General features: G+C 49.4%; 1 protein-coding gene across 4 annotated transcripts; it reads right to left on the bottom strand.

Moving 5' to 3' along the window:
* Positions 1-208: 208 nt before the first annotated feature.
* Positions 209-18,930, bottom strand: LOC307204799 (uncharacterized protein). Of its 4 annotated transcripts, XM_079956782.1 has the most exons (6): positions 17,381-18,416; positions 14,109-14,767; positions 9,120-9,325; positions 8,094-8,220; positions 4,781-4,894; positions 209-3,458 (listed from the first exon to the last, which is right to left on the bottom strand). In XM_079956782.1, the coding sequence occupies exons 3-6, from the start codon at positions 9,147-9,149 to the stop codon at positions 1,969-1,971; spliced, it is 1,761 nt and encodes a 586-aa protein (XP_079812908.1). In that variant the 5' UTR covers positions 9,150-9,325; positions 14,109-14,767; positions 17,381-18,416; the 3' UTR covers positions 209-1,968. The 4 variants fall into 4 exon arrangements, with proteins under 4 accessions (XP_079812908.1, XP_079812907.1, XP_079812906.1 ...); XM_079956781.1 differs by lacking the exons at positions 14,109-14,767; positions 17,381-18,416 and adding an exon at positions 18,666-18,930; XM_079956780.1 differs by lacking the exon at positions 14,109-14,767.
* Between the last annotated feature and the right edge of the window lie 17 nt (positions 18,931-18,947).

The following is an 18,947-nucleotide window of genomic DNA, read 5'->3' as shown; positions in this document are numbered from 1 at the left end:
GCTTCCGTGATAAACAGGGTATCCATGGCAACCGGCCTACCTCTGCCTTGCCACAGTCTCGCTTCTGATTATCAGGCCGCTTGTAAAGACATAAGAGCCCTTTGAGGAAGAAAATGCTGACACCTCTGCACCCCAAATAGTATCGCACCCCCTTCCCTCCCCACCCTTAAAAAAATTGCATATTTCATGACACATTATCCAAACACAATTCAACATTAAAATATTCGTTTAAGTAAGAAAATAGCAGCCTCGGGCGGATTTCACGGAAACTCACAAGGACGGCAAGACAGCGTCAACCAGGAGATTAAAAACAGTGCTGGAGATTGCCAGTTTGGAGTAAGAGGCTTTTTCACAGAATTGGGCTGTGCAAGCAAAGTCCCAGGGTAGCTACATTGCTGCCTTTTTGCTTCAATGTGCAGAAACCATCAGCACTCAGGTATTGTCCCAACTACAGAGTCCACCACTCCAAGCCATCATGGGACGCAGCTATGAAAGGAGGAAAAGACAAATGACCAAATTCGGCACGGTCAGCCGGGATGCCTTCCTCCGCAAGACATATTAAACAAGACTGTGCAAAAGTCTTCTGTTCATGTACAGGAAAACATCCCAGGCAACAGAGCTTTTAATTTTCAGGTGCTTATTTGGGTTTCCCAAAGCGAGAACCTTACAACGTGCAGATCCCTCCAAGCAAGGACCTCTCCGTGCCAACGCTCAAAAGGAACAGCACTGAAGTCAAAGCAAGGAAGTTTTAGGCGAAAGCTTCTTGGGTGGCAAAAGGGAGAGCTGGAGAGAAAATGTCCAACCAGCTTAAATCCGAGCGTCGGGGAAACTGAGGCTCAGAGCAACTGTAACGATGCAAAGAGTCTGAGATGCAAGTCTTCTTTTGGGCAGGTGCAAGAGCACACCCTCAAGGGGCTATTTTGCTTTCTCATTTATTTTCTCATTTCTCGTTTATTCTCAGTCTGCACTTGGAACACAACCCCCTACCCCCGGCCCAGCAATAAGATTTCGGCCAACAGTTTGAAGCGACTACCTGGGAACCGGGAGGGTGCTTTTTTTCTGGGTGCAAAGCAGGTTGAGACAGAAGGGATGAATAAGCAGGGTGCCAGATCTATAAAGAAACAATTATCAGCGGCCTAGTCTCCCAAGAAGAGCCTGGCACGATCAAGCAAAAATAAATAAATAAAGCACATCTTGCACTATGGTGGTGCTAAGATAACCACCAGAGGCTGTGAACGCAGAGGCTTCACCCAACCTGGTGCCCTTCAGGCGGTTTGGGGGACTACAACTCTCATCAGTCAATGCAGCTGTTTTGGACTACAACTCCCACCAGCCCCAGCCAATGTGGCTGCTTTGGACTACAACTCCCATCAGCCCCAGCTGACAGGGCTGTTTTCAACCACAACTCCCATCAATCCCGGCCAATGTGGCTGTTTTGGACTACAACTCCCACCAGCCCCAGCCAATGTGGCTGCTTTGGACTACGGCTCCCATCAGCCCCAGCTGACAGGGCTGTTTTCAACTACAACTCCCATCAACCCCAGCTCACACCATCGTGCGGGCTGAGGCTGATGGGACATGTAGTCCCAAACACCTAGATGTCACCATGCTGCTGGTCTACGTGGAAGCAAGAGCCTCAGCCACATCCTTCAACGCATCGCTCCCATTTACAGCTCAGCTAGGGGCAGCTCTGCCTTCACATATTCCAAAGAGGCCTCACCAGCAGAATTTGCCTCTTCCTTGGGATTTGATGGGGGTCCCTTTCCCCCTCCCTCAACACTTCAGAGGACAATGCCTTACTTTACAGTTTGTAATGTCTGCCATTGGGCGATCTGCCCCCGAAACTCTGGAGATCGACCGATCGGCCCAAACCTACCAGTGTGGAATCAATCTCTCTCTCTCTTCTCCCCTCTACAAAGCCCAATTCCCCTTCTTTTTTTTACAGGGGGTCCTGTAAAAAACCCGAGGTCACATTTGGGGTTCCCAAGAATTCCCTGCTGGATCTTTCTCCTGCTTCGGCTCCTGGAGGTTCAGCAAGAGAAGCGCCCCCACGGAAACCGTCTTCAGGCTCAGCACACTGACAGCCTCGGGCTGGACAGAGGGGACCCCCACGCCCTGCAAACAAGGGCCCCATTCTCCGTGGGCGTTCTCCACAGGCTCGTCCTTCAGCGTGTGGATCCTCTGGTGCTTGATGAGGTTGGCACTCTGGCCAAAGGTCCTGTCGCAGTGGGAGCACTTGAAGGGCCCCTCTCCCATGTGGATCCGCCGGTGCCGGATCAGGGTGGACCCTCGCCGGAAGGTCTTATCGCAGTGTGGGCACTGGTAGGGCTTCTCGCCGTCGTGCAGCCTCTGGTGGCGCATGTATTCCTGCCGGCAGGTGAAGGTGGAGTCGCAGGAAGCGCAGGGGTAGGGCTGCTCGCCCGTGTGGATCCTCTGGTGCCAGTAAAACTCTTGCTTGTAGCGGAAGCTCTTGTCGCACCCGGGGCACTTGTAGGTCTTCTCCCCGGCGTGGCTCCTCTGGTGCCAGCTAAACTCCTGCTTGAAGCGGAAGCTCTTCTCGCACTCGGTGCACTTGTAGGGGCGGTCCCCAACGTGCGCCCGCTGGTGCCACATGAACTCCTGCTTGAAGCGGAAGCTCTTCTCGCACTCGGCGCACTTGTAAGGGCGCTCCACCGAGTGCGTCTTCTGGTGCCAGGTCAGCTCCTGCTTGAAGCGGAAGTTCTTCCCGCACACCCCGCACTTGTGGGGCCACTCGGCCGTGTGCGCCCGCTGGTGCCACATCAGCTCCTGCTTGTGGCGGAAGACCTTCTCGCACATGCCGCACTTGTAGATCTTCTCCCCGGCGTGGACCTTCTGGTGCCACGTGTATTCGTGCACGAAGCGGAAGCTCTTCTCGCACTTTCCGCACTTGTAGGGCCGCTCCTCCTTAGGGACTCTCTGGCGGACGCCAAGCCCCGAACAGTGGCTGCAAGAGCAGGGCTGCATCGTTGCGTTGTGGCTTCGCGGGTCTGCTGCGGCGGGAGTGCCCTTGTGCCCACTGCTCCTCTCGCACTCGGGGCAGACTTGCGTCACTTCTCCCACGGAGGGGACGCCGTGAGCTGAGCGGGCAGGGAAACATTTCTGACACTGGGTGCAGATGAGCAGCGTCTCCTCGTAGGTGCTAGGTGGGGGCACTGTGACACTGCCAGGCCAGAAAGCGCTGCCAGAGACCCCTGGGTGCCCCCCCTGAAATTCCATGGGGGGCACCTGCACATTCTGCCACTGGAGCTTGGTGGACCAAGTTGGCAGTCCGGCCATTCCATTTGCAGCCGAGTTGGCCCCAAGGTGGCTCCCTGGCCATGTGGAAAATTCACCGAAGGTCCCGTTGTTCGGGCCTGCCTTCAGCACCTCTGGGTGCCCCACACAGCATGGTGGCCGCTCCTTGAGGCAGGATTCTTTCTTAATAAGGATTTGGCCATCTGCAATGACAGGAGACAAGAGCGAAAGGTTGTATGTGAGCCAACAGAAAATTGGTGAGATCACAACAGAAGAACTGACTATGTTTTGATCAAGAAGGGTTAAAAACCTGCCTTTTTACCACCACCCAGTGTGGAGAGGTCCAGCCTTAGGGACCATGTTACAGTAGCATAGCAGCAAATCCAGAACTGCAAGGGCCCTTCATAATAGCCACAGCAACTCCTCCTCACACCCGAGTCCTTCTAAGGTTATACAATAACCTTCTAATTTAGGGTTGCCCTATTTCAAGAAGTAAAAGTACAGACACAGTTGCTTAGTTGCTCAGCTTTTTGCGGGGCGATTGGCAGAGGCAGACAGAGGACACCAAATTAGCCCCTATCCCCTGGACATTACTAGAATTTGCACACCATTCTCTTGAAAGTGAAGCCCCTTGTCTTTTCAGGGTTCCTAAATGCTTAGCTTTTGGAGCACACAGAACTATTTCTTCTTCTCTAAATGACTTTTCGTGAACATTTGAACCCTTTGAGCCCTGTTTCAGGAAACGTTTAATATTTGATGTGTTTTTTTCTTCTGGTCCCCCCGTATTTTGTTGGAAGCTGCCCAGAGTAGCCGAGGTAAACCTGTCAGAGGGGCAGGGTAGATGGATAAATTAATTCATTCATTCATTCCTGCACACCTTCTCCAGAGTGGCCCTAGGAGCCAATCCTCAGTGGCTGACCCACCTCCTTACACTCTGATTGGCTCTAATCAGCACAAAGGACGTGAAGACTTCATGCTGATTGGGCAGCTCTAGGGCCCTGGAGTCAAGGCCCCTGCTGCAGAAATAGTAACAGTAATGTTCCCTGAATATGATGTATTGCTATATGTTGTTTTCACTAAGGCATGCACCTGTACTGTATGCAATTTTGTACATGTCACATTGCAAAATTCAGAGATGTGCGAATTTCGAGGGGCAGGAACTGTGATTTGGTTTGTGTATTGTTGCAAAAAACACAAATTCGGAAGGGTTCCCCTTTCAAGGCAACCCAAATTTCTTCTTCACCCATTCCAGCATGTGGCCCCTGGAAAGCTGCTCTGGAAAGCCTGTTGCCCTTGAGGCAGAAAGGGGTCTCCGTCCTCCTCTTAAGCAAAATAAAACATTTAGCCTCCAACACCATTTGCTTCTAGAGACAAGGAAATCTTCAGTACACTTTTCTTCCCAGTAACGCCATGCGAGCATGCAATGTAGAGCAGATCTCCCGCCGCACTGGCACACCGGATTTGGCAGCCATCTTCAGATCAATCAGAAGCTGCCAGTATTCTGATCTATGAGCTTGGGACTCACCAAAGATGCTGTGGTGTGTAACCTCTCTTGCCTTTGAGGTCTGGAGTCTCCCAACGCAAGGCTCCTCCCCTCGCTCGATTCTCAAAATGATGTCGGGCTTCTGTAAGGCGAGGCCTAGTAAAGTGGAGATGGATAGGGCACTTGAAGACCAGCCCAAGACATTATGTAACCTGAGGCAAAGAACAAGATGGCATACCCCCTCATTTTTTGCCCCTGCCTCAGTGTCTCTCTTTCTTTTTTAAGTACAGTAGTACCTTGGTTTCAGAACAGTCCTGTTTACGAACAATTCGGTTTACGATGGGGATGCCCAATTTTTTTCCAAAGAGGGCCAGATTTGATGAAGTAAACATGCGTGAAGGCCAACTAAAGCTGTTGAGCTTTTTTTAGAATTGAAGTTGTTGATCTTTTTTTGAGATTTTACCCCAGGAAATAAACTGCCCCAGGAAATAAACTGCCAGGGCTGGATTAAACTGACCGAAGGGCCGGTGGAAGGGAAAGCATGCCTCGGTTTAAGAACAGTTTCGGTTCGGAACAGATTAAGTTCGCAAACTGAGGTACCACTGTATAACTATTGTTTCTTTTTTTAATATAATAATTTTAATTAGTTTTCAATTACAATAATCCAATAATAGCCTCATTATATCAATGCCAAATTATAATACAATTCCTATTACCAATCATTCAAATACCAAATTATATAATTTAGGTGGCTAGAATTTAGGCATGCTAGAATTGATGGTTTTATGATTTACTTTATTTCTGCATTCCAAAATCTTATTAATTTCAATCACATTCCAGTCAGAACAGTAATCCCTTATACAACAGCTGCAATCTTTATAACTCCTATTCATGTTAACACATTAAATGATTTATAAGACTACAAGTGAAGATCTCATACTGTGTCCTTGTTTTTCCTGTGTGTGACATTTATTCTGTCCATATTGTTTCTTCCTGTTCTTGTAAAATATTATGTCTATCTTTCCCCGGTTGTTGCTGCTGTCTGTCAGGCCTTGCGCAGAGCTAATATCCCGATGTTATTCCAAAAACTTCTCCCTCACTCAGTCCCGTGCTTCTTTGTTTTTGTAACTTTTAACAATAATTAAACAATTGTTAAAAGATGCCTCACTGTGTCTCATGGCCTGTGGTAGTTAACTGCCTAACCTTTTTAGGATTTTGAGCAGGCCAACTCACTGCCCCTTCTTCCCACCCCTTTCCTTAAAGTTCCTGTCAGGAACCTAGCATAAAGCAACTTCCAATGTTTCTGGTTCAAATCCTTGGTTCCATTTGTTTGTTAGTTATATTTCCCTGCAAGAAGTAAAGCTACAGGGAACAAGGCAGAGTGCCTTTTTAGTAGTGGCCCCCACCCTGTGGAACATCCTCCCATCAGATGTCAAGGAGATGAGTAACTATATAACCTTTAGAAGACATTTGAAGGCAGCTCTGTATAGGGAAGCATTTTAATGTGTAATGTAATGTTCTTATATATGTCAGAAGCCACCCAGAGTAGCTGGGGCAAACCAGTCAGATGGGTGGGGCATAATGATGAAGATGATGATGATGATGATGGTATCCCACCTTTCCTCTAAGGAGCTCAAAAAGGTGGAACCACTTCTCCCCCTCTCCATTTTATCCTCACAACAACCTTGTGAGGTAGGTCAGGTTAAGAGAGAGTGACTGGCCCAAGGGTTTTGGGGCTGGGTGGGGATTTGAACCCTGGTCTCCCAAGTCCTAGTCCAACAGTCCCAGGGGTCTGCAAACTAAGGGCTGGGCCACATCAGGTCCAATTACCTTCAGGATCCTGCTCACGGACTGTCCGTGGACCGGTGTGGGGATTCTGTTTGTTCGGGCTGCGCCATTTCATTCCCCTCCCTCACACACACTGCGGCGGTGCCTCTTCCCTCCCTCCTGGCTTCTCCCTGCCCTGCCTAGAGGAGGAAGGGGCTGGCCTGAGGTGGCTGAGCGCCATTTTAAGCAGCCCCTCCCCGGAGCCAGCCCTTTCGCGCTGCTCATCTTCCCTCCACTGTCGCCGCCGCCACCCTGGTGCTCCTGTGGGCCAGAGAGCGGAGTGGACAAGCTCCCTCTGCCTACCCATGAGAAGAAGCAGCAGCGGTGGGAAGGTAAGCGCAGCAGCTGGGGCTGGGGTGTGGGGAGGAGGACTACTTGCCCTCCCACTTCTTCTTCCAGCTCCACCCCCGTGTTGCTTCTCCAGCCCACCACAAGGTCTGAGGGACAGTGGACTGGCCCGCAGAGAAAAAAAAAATTGCCGACCCCAGCTCTAACCACTATACCACATGGTCTCTCATTGATCAGTCTAGCTGGGTATGGTCTACAGCAGGAGTAGCCAACACAGAGTCCTCTGCATGCTGCAGAACTCCTGCCATTCCCAGTCAGCAGGGACAATGGTCAGGGCTGGTGGGAGCTGTTGTAAGAGCCGCAAAACTACAACAGCACAGCTTTGACTGCTCCGGAGATACACAGCTCTGAGAGGTTTGAGGTGGGATGCCAAACCCCATCAGTCCCAAACAACATGGCCAATGGTCGGGGTGATGAGAGTTGTACCCCAGCAACATCTGGAGGCCCAAAGCTTTCAAGGTCCAAAATGGGATATTACCGTATTTTTCGCTCTATAGGATGCACTTTTCCCCCTCCAAAAACAAAGGGGAAATGTGTGTGCGTCCTATGGAGTGAATGCAGGCTTTCGCTGAAGCCTGGAGAACGAAAGGGGTCGGTGCGCACCGACCGCTCTCCAGGCTTCGGGCAGCTACCTGCAAGCCTTCGGAGCCCGGCGGGAGTTCTTGCCGGGCTCCGAAGGCTTGCAGATAGCAGCCCAAAGCCCAAAGCCCGGGGAGCGCAGTGCCAACTCCCACTGCGCTTCCCGGGCTTCAGGCAGCTATCCGCAAACCTTCAGAGCGCTCCCCCAGCCCGCAACCTTGCCTCCGCTCCTGGACCTGTTCTGGGGGCTGGAGTCGGGGGAAGCTTGGGCTTCCCCCACCCCAGCCCCACGGCTAAAAATGAAGCCACGCGCAGCCTCTCCCGGCTGGAGAGGTTGTGCAAGGCTAAAGAGGAAGCCTAAAGAGGATGGATCCCGCTGGCTGTCTTGGCTTCTTTGCTCTTTGGGGCTGGGGGGGGGGATAATTTTTTTTTCTTTATTCCCCCCCCTAAAAACTAGGTGCGCCCTGTGGTCCGGTGCGCCCTATGGAGCGAAAAATATGGTGCTTATAACTGAAGTGAAACACCTCTTGCTTTATGAGCCTTCCAAATTCATCGGGTGAGCACAACCCATGAGCCATCCAATAAACAGCAAATGGCTTACCTAATGAAACCAGCATCTCGTAGCTGGCTCTCGTCACATCCTTATAGAGATTCTTCTGCCAATCTGCCAGCTCCGCCCACTCCTCTGGGGAAAAGTAAATGGCCACTTCGTCAAAAGTCACTGGGTCCTGAAAGAGGAATTCGTTCGTTTATTGATTTATTTGCTGCATTGATATCCTACCTCTTTCTTCAAGTAGCTCAAGGTGGCGATAGCTGGTCTTCCATCTCCTCACTTAATTCCCCACAACAACCCTGAGAGGTAAGTTAAGGTGAGAGCCAGCTTCATGGCTCAGTGGGGGATTTGAACCCTGGACTCTCCCAGGTCCCGATCCGACATTCTAACCTCTATGCCACACTGGCTCTCAAAGCAGTGTCAAGCCATGCTCCACGTCTCTGTGGCGACCCGGGGGCTGGATCCGGCCCAATTGCCTTCTAAATCTGGCCCGCGGACGGTTGGGAATCAGCATGTTTTTACATGAGTAGAATGTGTCCCTTTATTTAAAATGCATCTCTGGGTGATTTGTGGAGCATAGGAATTTGTTCATTTCCCCCCCTCCCCCCAAAAATATAGTCCGGCCCCCCACAAGGTCTGAGGGACAGTGGACCAGCCCCCTGCCGAAAAAGTTTGCTGACCCCTGGTCTCAGGGTTGTGGGTTTGAGCCTCAGATTAGGCTAAAGATTACTGCATTGCAGGGGGTTGCAGGAGGAGTCTCGTGGTCCCTTCCAACTCTACAATTCTATAATTCCATGATAATCCAGGTATTTTCTAAATGTTGGGGTGTGGATTTTACACACACACACACACACACAATGTTGGGGTCTTTTGACACCAAAAACAGATGTGAAAGTGACGCCCCACTTGTATGAAGCTCAGTCGATGAGAACCTTGACTGTACTCATTGAGGTAGGGACCTGTTTGTTTTTTGCTTCCATTACAGGTAATTACAATGATGGCACTACAGACATCCTAACTGATAACATGCTGAACTGACAGAAGCTTTTACACAAAAGGGCAAGAGCCTCTTACCCAGAGTGTGGGCCCAGCAGCCTCAGCCATCTCTGAAGTCAATGCTCCTCTGAACAGGGCGGTCAATGGTTTACCTGCCTCAAAAAAACCGTGGGGAGGTCTTGGGTGGAGTCACCAACGAGGGCTAGGTGGGTCCATTTCTGCGGGACGTCCTTCAGTAGCAGAGGGGAGCATCAAGAGGAGGGCTCTAATTTTAGTTTTGATGCCTGGGGGTGGGGTGGGGGAGAGAAAACAGAGGGGAGGGAGGGTGGGGAAAAGAGGCAGGCATGACTGCAAATTGCAAGTTTCAGAAACTCAAAGGCGTTGGTGGCTTTGAATAAATTTGCATGAAGCTTATGCAAATCGCTCCCTTGCTCCGGGAGGAAGAAGAACTTGTTTGCATAAAGGGAATTTGCAAATGCTTCATTGCATCACGTGTTCTCTCTGTCGCTGCATCAAAATGATTCTGCAATGGGGCGGAAGGAAGCAGATGGAGACCGTTTCCTGGCACGCAGCCCCACAGCAGGGATGTTTCTCTTTGCAGTGGGAGGTTGCCGACTTGAGTCAAGAAGGAGCCCCAGGAAGAACCGGATCCTAACCCCAGGCGACTTAACACACTCCATGATCTTTGCTTACCCACCAAAGCCCAGCTTCCACATAGCACTATTCACAGGGCCCCCTGGCTGGCCTGGCATCAGTAGCCAGCTCCCTCAGGCATCTGCCAGGGTCCAGTTTACCCCCATGAGACCCACAGATCTTGGACCCTCTGACCTGGTCAGCTGGATCTGATTGCCACCATTTTTATTTGTTGAGATGCTATATCAGGGGCATTCTGGGAAATTAAAATGGCGGCAGTACCACTGGTGCCCCCACTAGGGGCCAGTTCACATATTCAGCTGCCCGTCATCAAGGCTGGCATAAATGCTATTTATGCATAAAAGTATTTGTATACTGCCCTCTCATAAAACTACAGTGGTATACGTCAGCATAAAAGAAACATTTTCTCAAAAATGCTAAAAGCAGTGCAGAACAATCGTAAAAAACTGGCTGCTGTCAGACATGAAAGTGCCTCTGGGCACGTAGAGAAGACTGTAGAATAAGGTGTGTCCTACTTTACAGAGAACAGTCCTCTGAGAAGGCTGCCACATGGGTGGTTCTTTAGGCGAAGGCATCCCCCATTGTTAAAGCCCCAAATGATCGATCCCCTCGGGTGCTAAGATTGGTAGAGCAGGTCCTCTTGTTTCTTCCTCCACCCTCAGAGACTTAGGGAGTAGCGGCCTGGGGGAGGGCCTTCTTTGTGGCAGCCCCCAACCTGTGGAACTCCCTGCCCACAGAGGCGCACCTGGCACCTTCAGCTTCTGGTGAATATTATTAATAATAATGTCAATATTTATATGCCGCCCATCTGACCGGGTTGTCCCTGACATTCTGAGTGGCTCCTGACAAAAGGTTAAAAATACAGTAAAACCTCAAACATGAAAAACTTCCCTGTACAGGGCTGCCTTCAGGTGTCTTCTAAAAGTGAAATTGTTGTTTATTTCCCAGTGGGAGGGCGTTCCACTACTGAGAAGGCCCTCTGCCTGGTTCCCTGTAACTTCACTTCTTGCAGTGAGGGAACTACCAGAAGGCCCTCGGAGCTGCACCTCAGTGTCCAGGCTGAATGATGGGGGTGGAGACACCCTTTTTTACCCTGGCCTTTGACACTTGAGATGTGTATGGTATCTTATTTCTGTGACTGTAAGTTGTTTTAAATTGTTTTCAGTATTATAATGGTTGCAACTTGCCCTGGGATCTTACAGCAAAGGGCAGGTAATTAAATAATAACCATAATAACCACAGTAATATGTCACAGAGGATGTGAAGAGCCATCCACTCCAAATCAGTTTTAAAAATACTCGAATGTGGGAGAGCGTAGCAGGGGTTCAAAATTGACCATCTACAATTAAAAGGTCAAGGACCCCTGGACGGAGAAGTCCAGTCAAAGGTGACTATGGGGTTGTGGCGCTCATCTCGCTTTCAGGCCAAGGGACCCAGCGTTTGTCCACAGACAGCTTTCCAGGTCATGGACCAGCATGACTAAACAGTTTCTGGCACAACGGGACACGATGATGGAAGCCAGAGCACACAGAAATGCTGTTTACCTTCCCACTGCAGTGGTATCTATTTATCTACTTGCACTGGCATGCTTTCAAACTGCTAGGTTGGCAGGAGCTGGGACAGATCAACGGGAGCTCACCCTGTCATGGGAATTCAAACCGCGGACCCTGGTCAACAGACCCATACAGGCCCACAGCGGCACCTGTCCACAGTCTTCCCTGGGAAGAATTGCATTTCTATTGAAATTGCAGTCACAGAATCCCCCTCCGAATCCTCGCCCTCTTGGATTTCTGACCCATATGTCCATTGGAGGGTGTAAACATTGTGGTTGTAGAGCAAGGCAGCGAGAAGTCTTCAAAAATAGAACAGGCAGGAAAGTCGATCGGTGGTTGGAGAGCAACTGTGGTTGCAACTTACAGCATTGGAGAAAGGGAGGACAAAGGGAGAGGCAGATCTGTGCAAAAACTGCATGTGCTAATGCATACGTAGGGATGCCAGTTTAGAAATAATGACTGTACAGTGGTACTTCGGGTTAAGTACTTAATTCGTTCTGGAGGTCCGTACTTAACCTGAAGCTGTTCTTAACCTGAAGCACCACTTTAGCTAATGGAGCCTCCTGCTGCTGCCGCGCCACCAGAGCACGATTTCTGTTCTCATCCTGAAGCAAAGTTCTTAACCTGAAGCACTATTTCTGGCTTAGCGGAGTGTGTAACCTGAAGCGTCTGTAACCTGAAGCATATGTAACCCGAGGTACCACTGTAGTTCAGGCAGAAGTAAACAAAACCCTCACCATAACAGGGAAGGCCAAAACCAAGAGGTCTCAGGCTCAGGCAGTTCAAAGCCCCCTCCTGCTCTCCTTTCTCCAGGGCTCTTTATCCTGAAACCAGACAAGCCTTCAGAGAGGAGATGCTTTCAAGGTGAGGGCTGCTCCCTGTCAAGGAGGCCACCCTTAGCAGTGTTGCAGCCCGTCTGTGCATGCATGACATGCTGTCGGGTGCACTGATATCCCCTTCAACACTCGCCTTGTCTCCTCGTCCTTCTTCCCATCACTACAGGAGAAAGAAGCAGGCGACGTTCACACATTCACATTTAAAGCGCTATGTGTCATGGCTTCCCCCAAAGAATTCTGGGAGTTGTAAAGTTTGCTGAGACCTGTCAGGAGGTGCCCATTTCCCTCCCCAGAGCTACAATTATGTAAGAGTTCCTTTGAAGAGAGATTGATTGTTAAGCCAGTTTGGGAATTGTAGATCTGCAAGGGAAACGGAGGTCTCCCAGCAATTCCCAGCATCCTTAGCAAACGACAGCTCCCAGAATTCTTTGGGGGAATCCATGACTGGTCCACGTCAGCCAGCTTTGAACTGTCAGGGCACCAACATATGAGATGTCTGCAGCAGTCCTTCTATCAGGCTGTAGGAGAAATAAATGTACAGTGGTACCTCGGGTTGCATACGCTTCAGGTTACATACGCTTCAGGTTACAGACTCCACTAACCCAGAAATAGTGCTTCAGGTTAAGAACTTTGCTTCAGGATGAGAACAGAAATCGTGCAGCAGCGGCGCGGAGGCAGCGGGAGGCCCCATTAGTTAAAGTGGTGCTTCAGGTTAAGAACAGTTTCAGGTTAAGTACGGACCTCCGGAACGAATTAAGTACTTAACCTGAGGTACCACTGTACCTCGGGTTAAGTACTTAATTCGTTCCGGAGGTGCGTTCTTAACCTGAAACTGTTCTTAACCTTAGCTAATGGGGCCTCCCACTGCTGCCGCGCCGCTGGAGCACGATTTCTGTAACCTGAAGCGTATGTAAGCTGAAGCGTATGCAACCCGAGGCACCACTGTACAGCACTTTCCGTGAATATAGCCCATGTCCTTACAGCGCTACAGATGGAGAAGAGGCAATCCTAAATTGTGAGTCTGCTTGCCACTGCCCCTTTATAGCATCAGCAAGGTGAATATGTCTTCATTTTAATAGACCTGTTTCTAAAGCATCTTAAGAAGATTGCCCTTTTTATATTAAAAAAACAAAGCTTCCATCCTTGAAAAAAAAGCTGCAGAAACCAGCCTCACGCAACCAGTCGGCGTTTCAAAAGCCGGGCCCTATGTCCAGCTCATTCATGCAAATTGCACACAGAACAGCATGAGCAATGCACAAGATTAAGCATGCAAATAAGTCACAGCTCTCTGGCTGCCAAAGCATTTCCATGGCGGCCTTCCTCCATGTGTAGCCGGTCAGCCGGCCATCACTGGGAGCTGTAGTCCACAACATCTGGAGAGAACTGTGCTGATAATCCCTGAACGGAAAGTAGAAGCAATGATGTTCCGTAGGATGCAATCAGAAGTCAAGAGCTGCCTTCTTCCATTTACTAAAGAAGCCCCCCTGACTCTCTGGTGCCTTATCTGACATCCTGCCCACCATCACCCTAACACTCCCGAAGCCAGCTAAAAAGCACATCCATTCCAGGTACGCCCAGCACCTAGACAGAATCAGGACCAGCTGTGCTTCAAACCTGCCTGACAGGGTCCCTTCCCTTCCCTCCCCTCCTTTCCTCTCCTCTCCTCGCCCATCTCAGCATCCTTGTTCAGGGAAATGTAAATATGCACCCATTTAAATGTTCTATGCCAACAAAATATGCACCCATTTACATGTTCTATGCAAACAGCAGCGTCTGCCTCCCTCTCTCTTTCTCTGGACAAAGTGGCAAGCCCCAGTCTTAGACAATAGGCTGTTTTAAAAATGTGCATACATTTAAATGAATTAACATATGCAAATAAACAGCTACTGAGTTCTCCTTTCCGCCTTGCTATTTTGGGTAAGGCTGGCAAAACCCACACATTTACATCATCAAAAGGGCTGCAAAATCGCAGGTACTGGGGATTAATCCCCGCTGAGCTCAGCGGGAGTTGTTTCTGAGTAAACCTGTTTAGGATTGCTAGAAGTGTGACATTTCCTTAATCCAAGCTTCGTTCATCTGGTGCCTTCCAGATGTTTTGGACAATAACTGCCATCAGCTTCAGCCAGAACCTATGCCAGGTTTGAGAAAAGCTGAGTCCCAAAATTAATATTATGAAAAGGCTGGAAATTGGAATATTTCGGAACATATGCACATCTTAAGATTCTGAAGTTTAATAACTGCCGCAGGGCCTGGGAATTGTAGCACTGTATTGGGAGAGGGGGTGTAATCTTCAACTGAGTTTGAAACACCCTCATCAAGCTGCAGTACCCATGAGTCTCAAAACAATTTAAATCTGTGGTCCATTCCATAAGGAGAATCTGCTGGCCAGTGGCCAATCGAGTCCAGCATCCTGTTCTCACAGGTGCCACCTTCTCTCAACAACCTTCTCTCTTCTTGTAGTTTCCAGCAACTGATCTCAGGACCTGGAGGCACAGCAAAGCCCATGTGGATAGCTGTCCCCTCCATGAATTTGTCCGATCCTCTTTTAAAGCCATCCAACCTGGTGGCCATCACTGCCTCCTGTGGTAGTGAGTTCCACAGTTTAACTATGTGCTGAGTGGAGAAATGATTTCATTTGTCCAGCCTGAATTTTCCAGCATCCATCTTTGTTGGATGTCCAAAGCTAGAGAAGTAAGGGGCCACATGTGAGAATGGTAATTTTATGAGAGAGTGTTATCAATAACATTACTGATATACAGTGGTGCCTCGCAAGACGAAATTAATTCGTTCCGCAAGTTTTTTCTTCTTGCGAGTTTTTCGTCTTGCGAAGCACGGTTTCCCATAGGAATGCATTGAAAATCAATCAATGCGTTTCTATGGAAACCTCCTTCAGACCAGATCTGGGGACAGTCTGTCCCCCGACCTCTTCTGAAGGCTGGGGGTGGGGTGGGACAAGGGCTTTTCCTTCCACCGCCAGCCTTCAGAAGGCTGTTCTGAAGGCTGGCGGTGGGAAGAAAAGCCCTTCTCCCCACCTCCCGCCCCGCAAGCTCCGGGGACAGGAGGGCTTCACTGCCGACCCCCAGCATTTTAAAAGCCCCCGGGACAGCGGAGGTCTTCTGAAGGCAGGCAGTGGGCGAAAGTCTTTGCTCCCCCCCGCCTGCCTTCAAAAGCCGTCCGGGATAGCGGAGAAACGCGCTGCGCTGCGCTTCTCCGCTATCCCGGGAAGGCAGGCGGGGGGGAGCAAAGACTTTTGCCCCCCGCCGGCCTTCAGAAGAGGTCCAGGAAGGCCGGAGGGGCGCGAAAGGCTTTGCCCCCCACCGCCAGCATTTAAAAGAGGTCCCCGGAGATTTCCCTATGGGCTTTCTTCTTGCGAAGCAAGCCCATAGGGAAATTCGTCTTGCGGAACGACTCAAAAACGGAAAACTCTTTCGTCTTGCGAGTTTTTCGTTTTGCGAGGCGTTCGTCTTGCGAGGCACCACTGTATAATCTTGGGTTAGCTATATGTCATAGTTTTCATGATGCTACAACATATAGCTCACCCAAGGGAATATAAACTGGCTGGAGTTTGTGGGAGCTGTAGTCCAAAATGTCTGCAGGACACCAGGTTGGGGAACGTTGTTCTAGGCCAGTGCCTCCCAAACTTGGGTCTCCAGCTGTTTTTGGACTACAATTCCAATCATCCCTGACCACTGGTCTTGCTAGCTAGGGATGATGGGAGCTGTAGTCCAAAAAAAGCTAGAGCCCCAAGTTTGGGAACAACACTGCTCCAGGCAGGCAGACAAAAGGATGCTTTTCATGCAAAGCATCGCTCACTTATGGCAAAGTGACAAATAACTTCATGCAATGCAATCCATCTTTTCCCCTTGCAAGTTTTCAGTGGTTCTTCTGGTTCTTTCTTTTTAATTCAAAATTTCTTTTTAAAAATACGGTGTTAGTCATTCTGGAGCAGAAAAGCAAGATACGTATCTCAAAATAAATAATGAACTGCCCTAATGGTCAGAGGCAGTAGATAACCCCGAATATTGCCAGATATTGGTATCAGACCCTATTCCCTAAAGTACCATATTTTTCGCCCTATAAGACGCAAGACCATAAGACGCACCTAGTTTTTGGAGGAGGAAAACAAGAAAAAAAATATTCTGAATCTCAGAAGCCAGAAAAACAAGAGGGATCGCTGTGCAGCGAAAGCAGCGATCCCTCTTGCTGTCCTGGCTTCTGGGATAGCTGCACAGCCTGCATTCGCTCCATAAGATACACACACATTTCCCCTTACTTTTTAGGAGGGGAAAAGTGAGTCTTATAGAGCAAAAAATATGGTAGCCTGTCAACATACGGACAGATGCTAAGAGACAGGCTTCATCAACCTGGTGCCCTCCAGATGTTTTGAAAGACAACTCTCATCAGCCCCAGCCGGAAAGTGGCTATATCAGGTTTCTCTATGATGTGTTTACTCAGGAGTAACACCTAGTTGAGTTTTTATTATTTTTATTGCATTTAGACCCCACCTTCTCTTCCAAGGAGCTCAAGGTGGCATCCATGGTTCTCCCCCTCTTCAGTTCCCACAACAACCCTGTGAGGTAGGTTCAGCTGAGAGACAGTGACTGGCCTGGGGTCATCCAGTGATTTTCATGGCTAAGTGGGGAGTTGAACTGTGGTCTCTCAGATCCAGGTCCAACACTCTAACCCACTCTAACTGCTGCAATACAGTGGCTCAGTGAGTCTTACTCCCAGGTAAGTGCTTGACTGCAGCCGATAGAGCTACAGAATTTGTTCCCAAAGACCAGCTGTCAACAATGTACAACTACCACATCCCCATAAGTGGGATGTAATTTTTAAAGGGGGGAAAAGTCAAGACGCTGTAAAATTAAAGCGACTCAAGTAAACCACACACCTTTCCTCATATTGGAGCTATAGCTGCAATTTGTAAATGAATTTGTAGGTGGGCAAGTGAGTGAGTCTTTAGACACCTACCAAAAATTAAGGTTTTTGGGTTTTTTTAAAGGTAAATTAAACCAGGTTTGCTTTTCATGTCCAGGAATGTTAAGAGATTTCTCCCATTTTGGTGGGATGCCTAACTCAGAGAGTTTTTTGGAGTGGACTAGCCATCTCTGAAAGTAAACCCAAAGTCCACCCAAAGTCGCCGACACAGCTTCAGTCAGATGCAGGCTTACTCAGGAGCAAGCCCATCTGGACTCAGCGAGACTTTTCATTTCGTTTCCTTTGATTTTAAAGAAAGCCCACCTTTGCTGTAAACTGGGGCCTTCCCGGTCTGCCAGCTGAGATGATCAGCACTTACCCACGAGTAGTCCCATTGCGCGAGGAAAAGCATCCGCTTTGCGGATCGGGGCCGCTGTAGCTTGCAACCCGCTGCTGCTGCTGCTGCTGCTATGCCAGCGGTTGTCTTAACCGCTTTTGCAAAAAGTGGTAACTACAGTATATATATAAAAAAGGGGAGTGATTGCGTTCACATCACACCGCTTGGCTCAATCCGGATCGGAATCCCGACCAGCCCTTCTAAAATAATAGCAGACCAGAGGAAGCAAGCGGCGTAAAAACCGCTCCCGATCGCTCCTCCGTCTCCCAAGCAGTGCAGGTTCAGAGTGAAAAGGCGGCGGGGGTTTTCCGCAAAGCGTACAGAGCTTTAACCCCTTCCTCCCCGGCGGCAGCAGCAGCAGCAGCACCCCGGCAGGCAGGCAGGAGATCCGCACACCGCCACCCCCTGGCCGGCAGCCCCTTCTCCCGAGCAGGAGAGGCGCCCCAAGCGCAGCAGCAGCAGAGCCGGCTTGCGGTGTTGGGAAGGGTGCGAAGTTGTACCCGTTACGTGTCTAAGTGGGGGTTAGGAGGAGATCATTCAAGTCCAGAGGCCAAAAATTGCATAAGGGGCCAGAGACAATAACGCAAACAAAATGTCATTTTTGCTGGAAAATCACCCCCAAGTGGGGACAGTTCATTTTCTGCTTGCGTTGTTTCCCTTTTGGACATCTGCTTTGGACACCGTGGGAACAGGATGTTGGGCTAGAGGGTCTGATCCAGCAGCCAGGCTCTCCATATAGGAAACCAGTCAAAGACAGGTCATGTTCTGCTGCTAAACTGGGAGAGACACACGCAAACCTCCCAAGGATTGCATCCGAGCTTAGTCCCACCCAAATCAGAGTAGACCCATTGAAATCGATGCACACGTGACTTATTTAGGTCCATTCAGTTCAATGGGTCTTATATATACTTTCAGCAGACTCCTGACCATGCCTACTCAGAGGTAAGTCTTACTGAATTCAAGGGAGGGGGTCACACTTTTAAGTTAATCCTGCATTAGTGTGCTGGCTTTGTATTTCAGGTAACCTTTTGCTGATTTCCTCTTTTTATGCTGTTGCTGCTACGAGAATTCGGGCAGAACAGTGCATTATTATTATTATTATTATTATTAGTAGTAGTAGTAGTAGTAGTATTATTATACTTGTTTTGATTCTTCCGTGCCCTGTGTTTTATTATGCAGTACGAATGTGTTGTGTGTTAGCCCGCTGACGAAGGGCGGTACAGTATAGAAACCCTAATATAATAAATAAATGGGTGGCTGCACTTACCTTGCAAAACAGCCGTGCTCTTTCCTTTTCCTATCTCTATGCCTCGCCTTTGCTTCTAATATTTTGTGGGTTCGGGGAGGGGGCAAGATAAGGTGCTATTATCCTATCACAGCTGGTGCAAAGACAGCTCCCCCCCCCCCACGATTCTCTCCCACCCATCATAGTTTTCTATTGGGGCGGTCGTGGAGAAACTCCAGAAGGAACCAGGAAGTTCCGTCTCCGGCAGAAGGCGTTGCTAATCCCTTTTTTTCTATCTATAGTATCTCTACACACACAAAAGCA

This window comes from Podarcis cretensis, assembly GCF_951804945.1.
Source record: "Podarcis cretensis genome assembly, chromosome: 16".
In the NCBI taxonomy this organism is placed as follows: Eukaryota; Metazoa; Chordata; class Lepidosauria; order Squamata; family Lacertidae; genus Podarcis; species Podarcis cretensis.
This window is presented reverse-complemented; position numbering and strand designations above follow the sequence as displayed.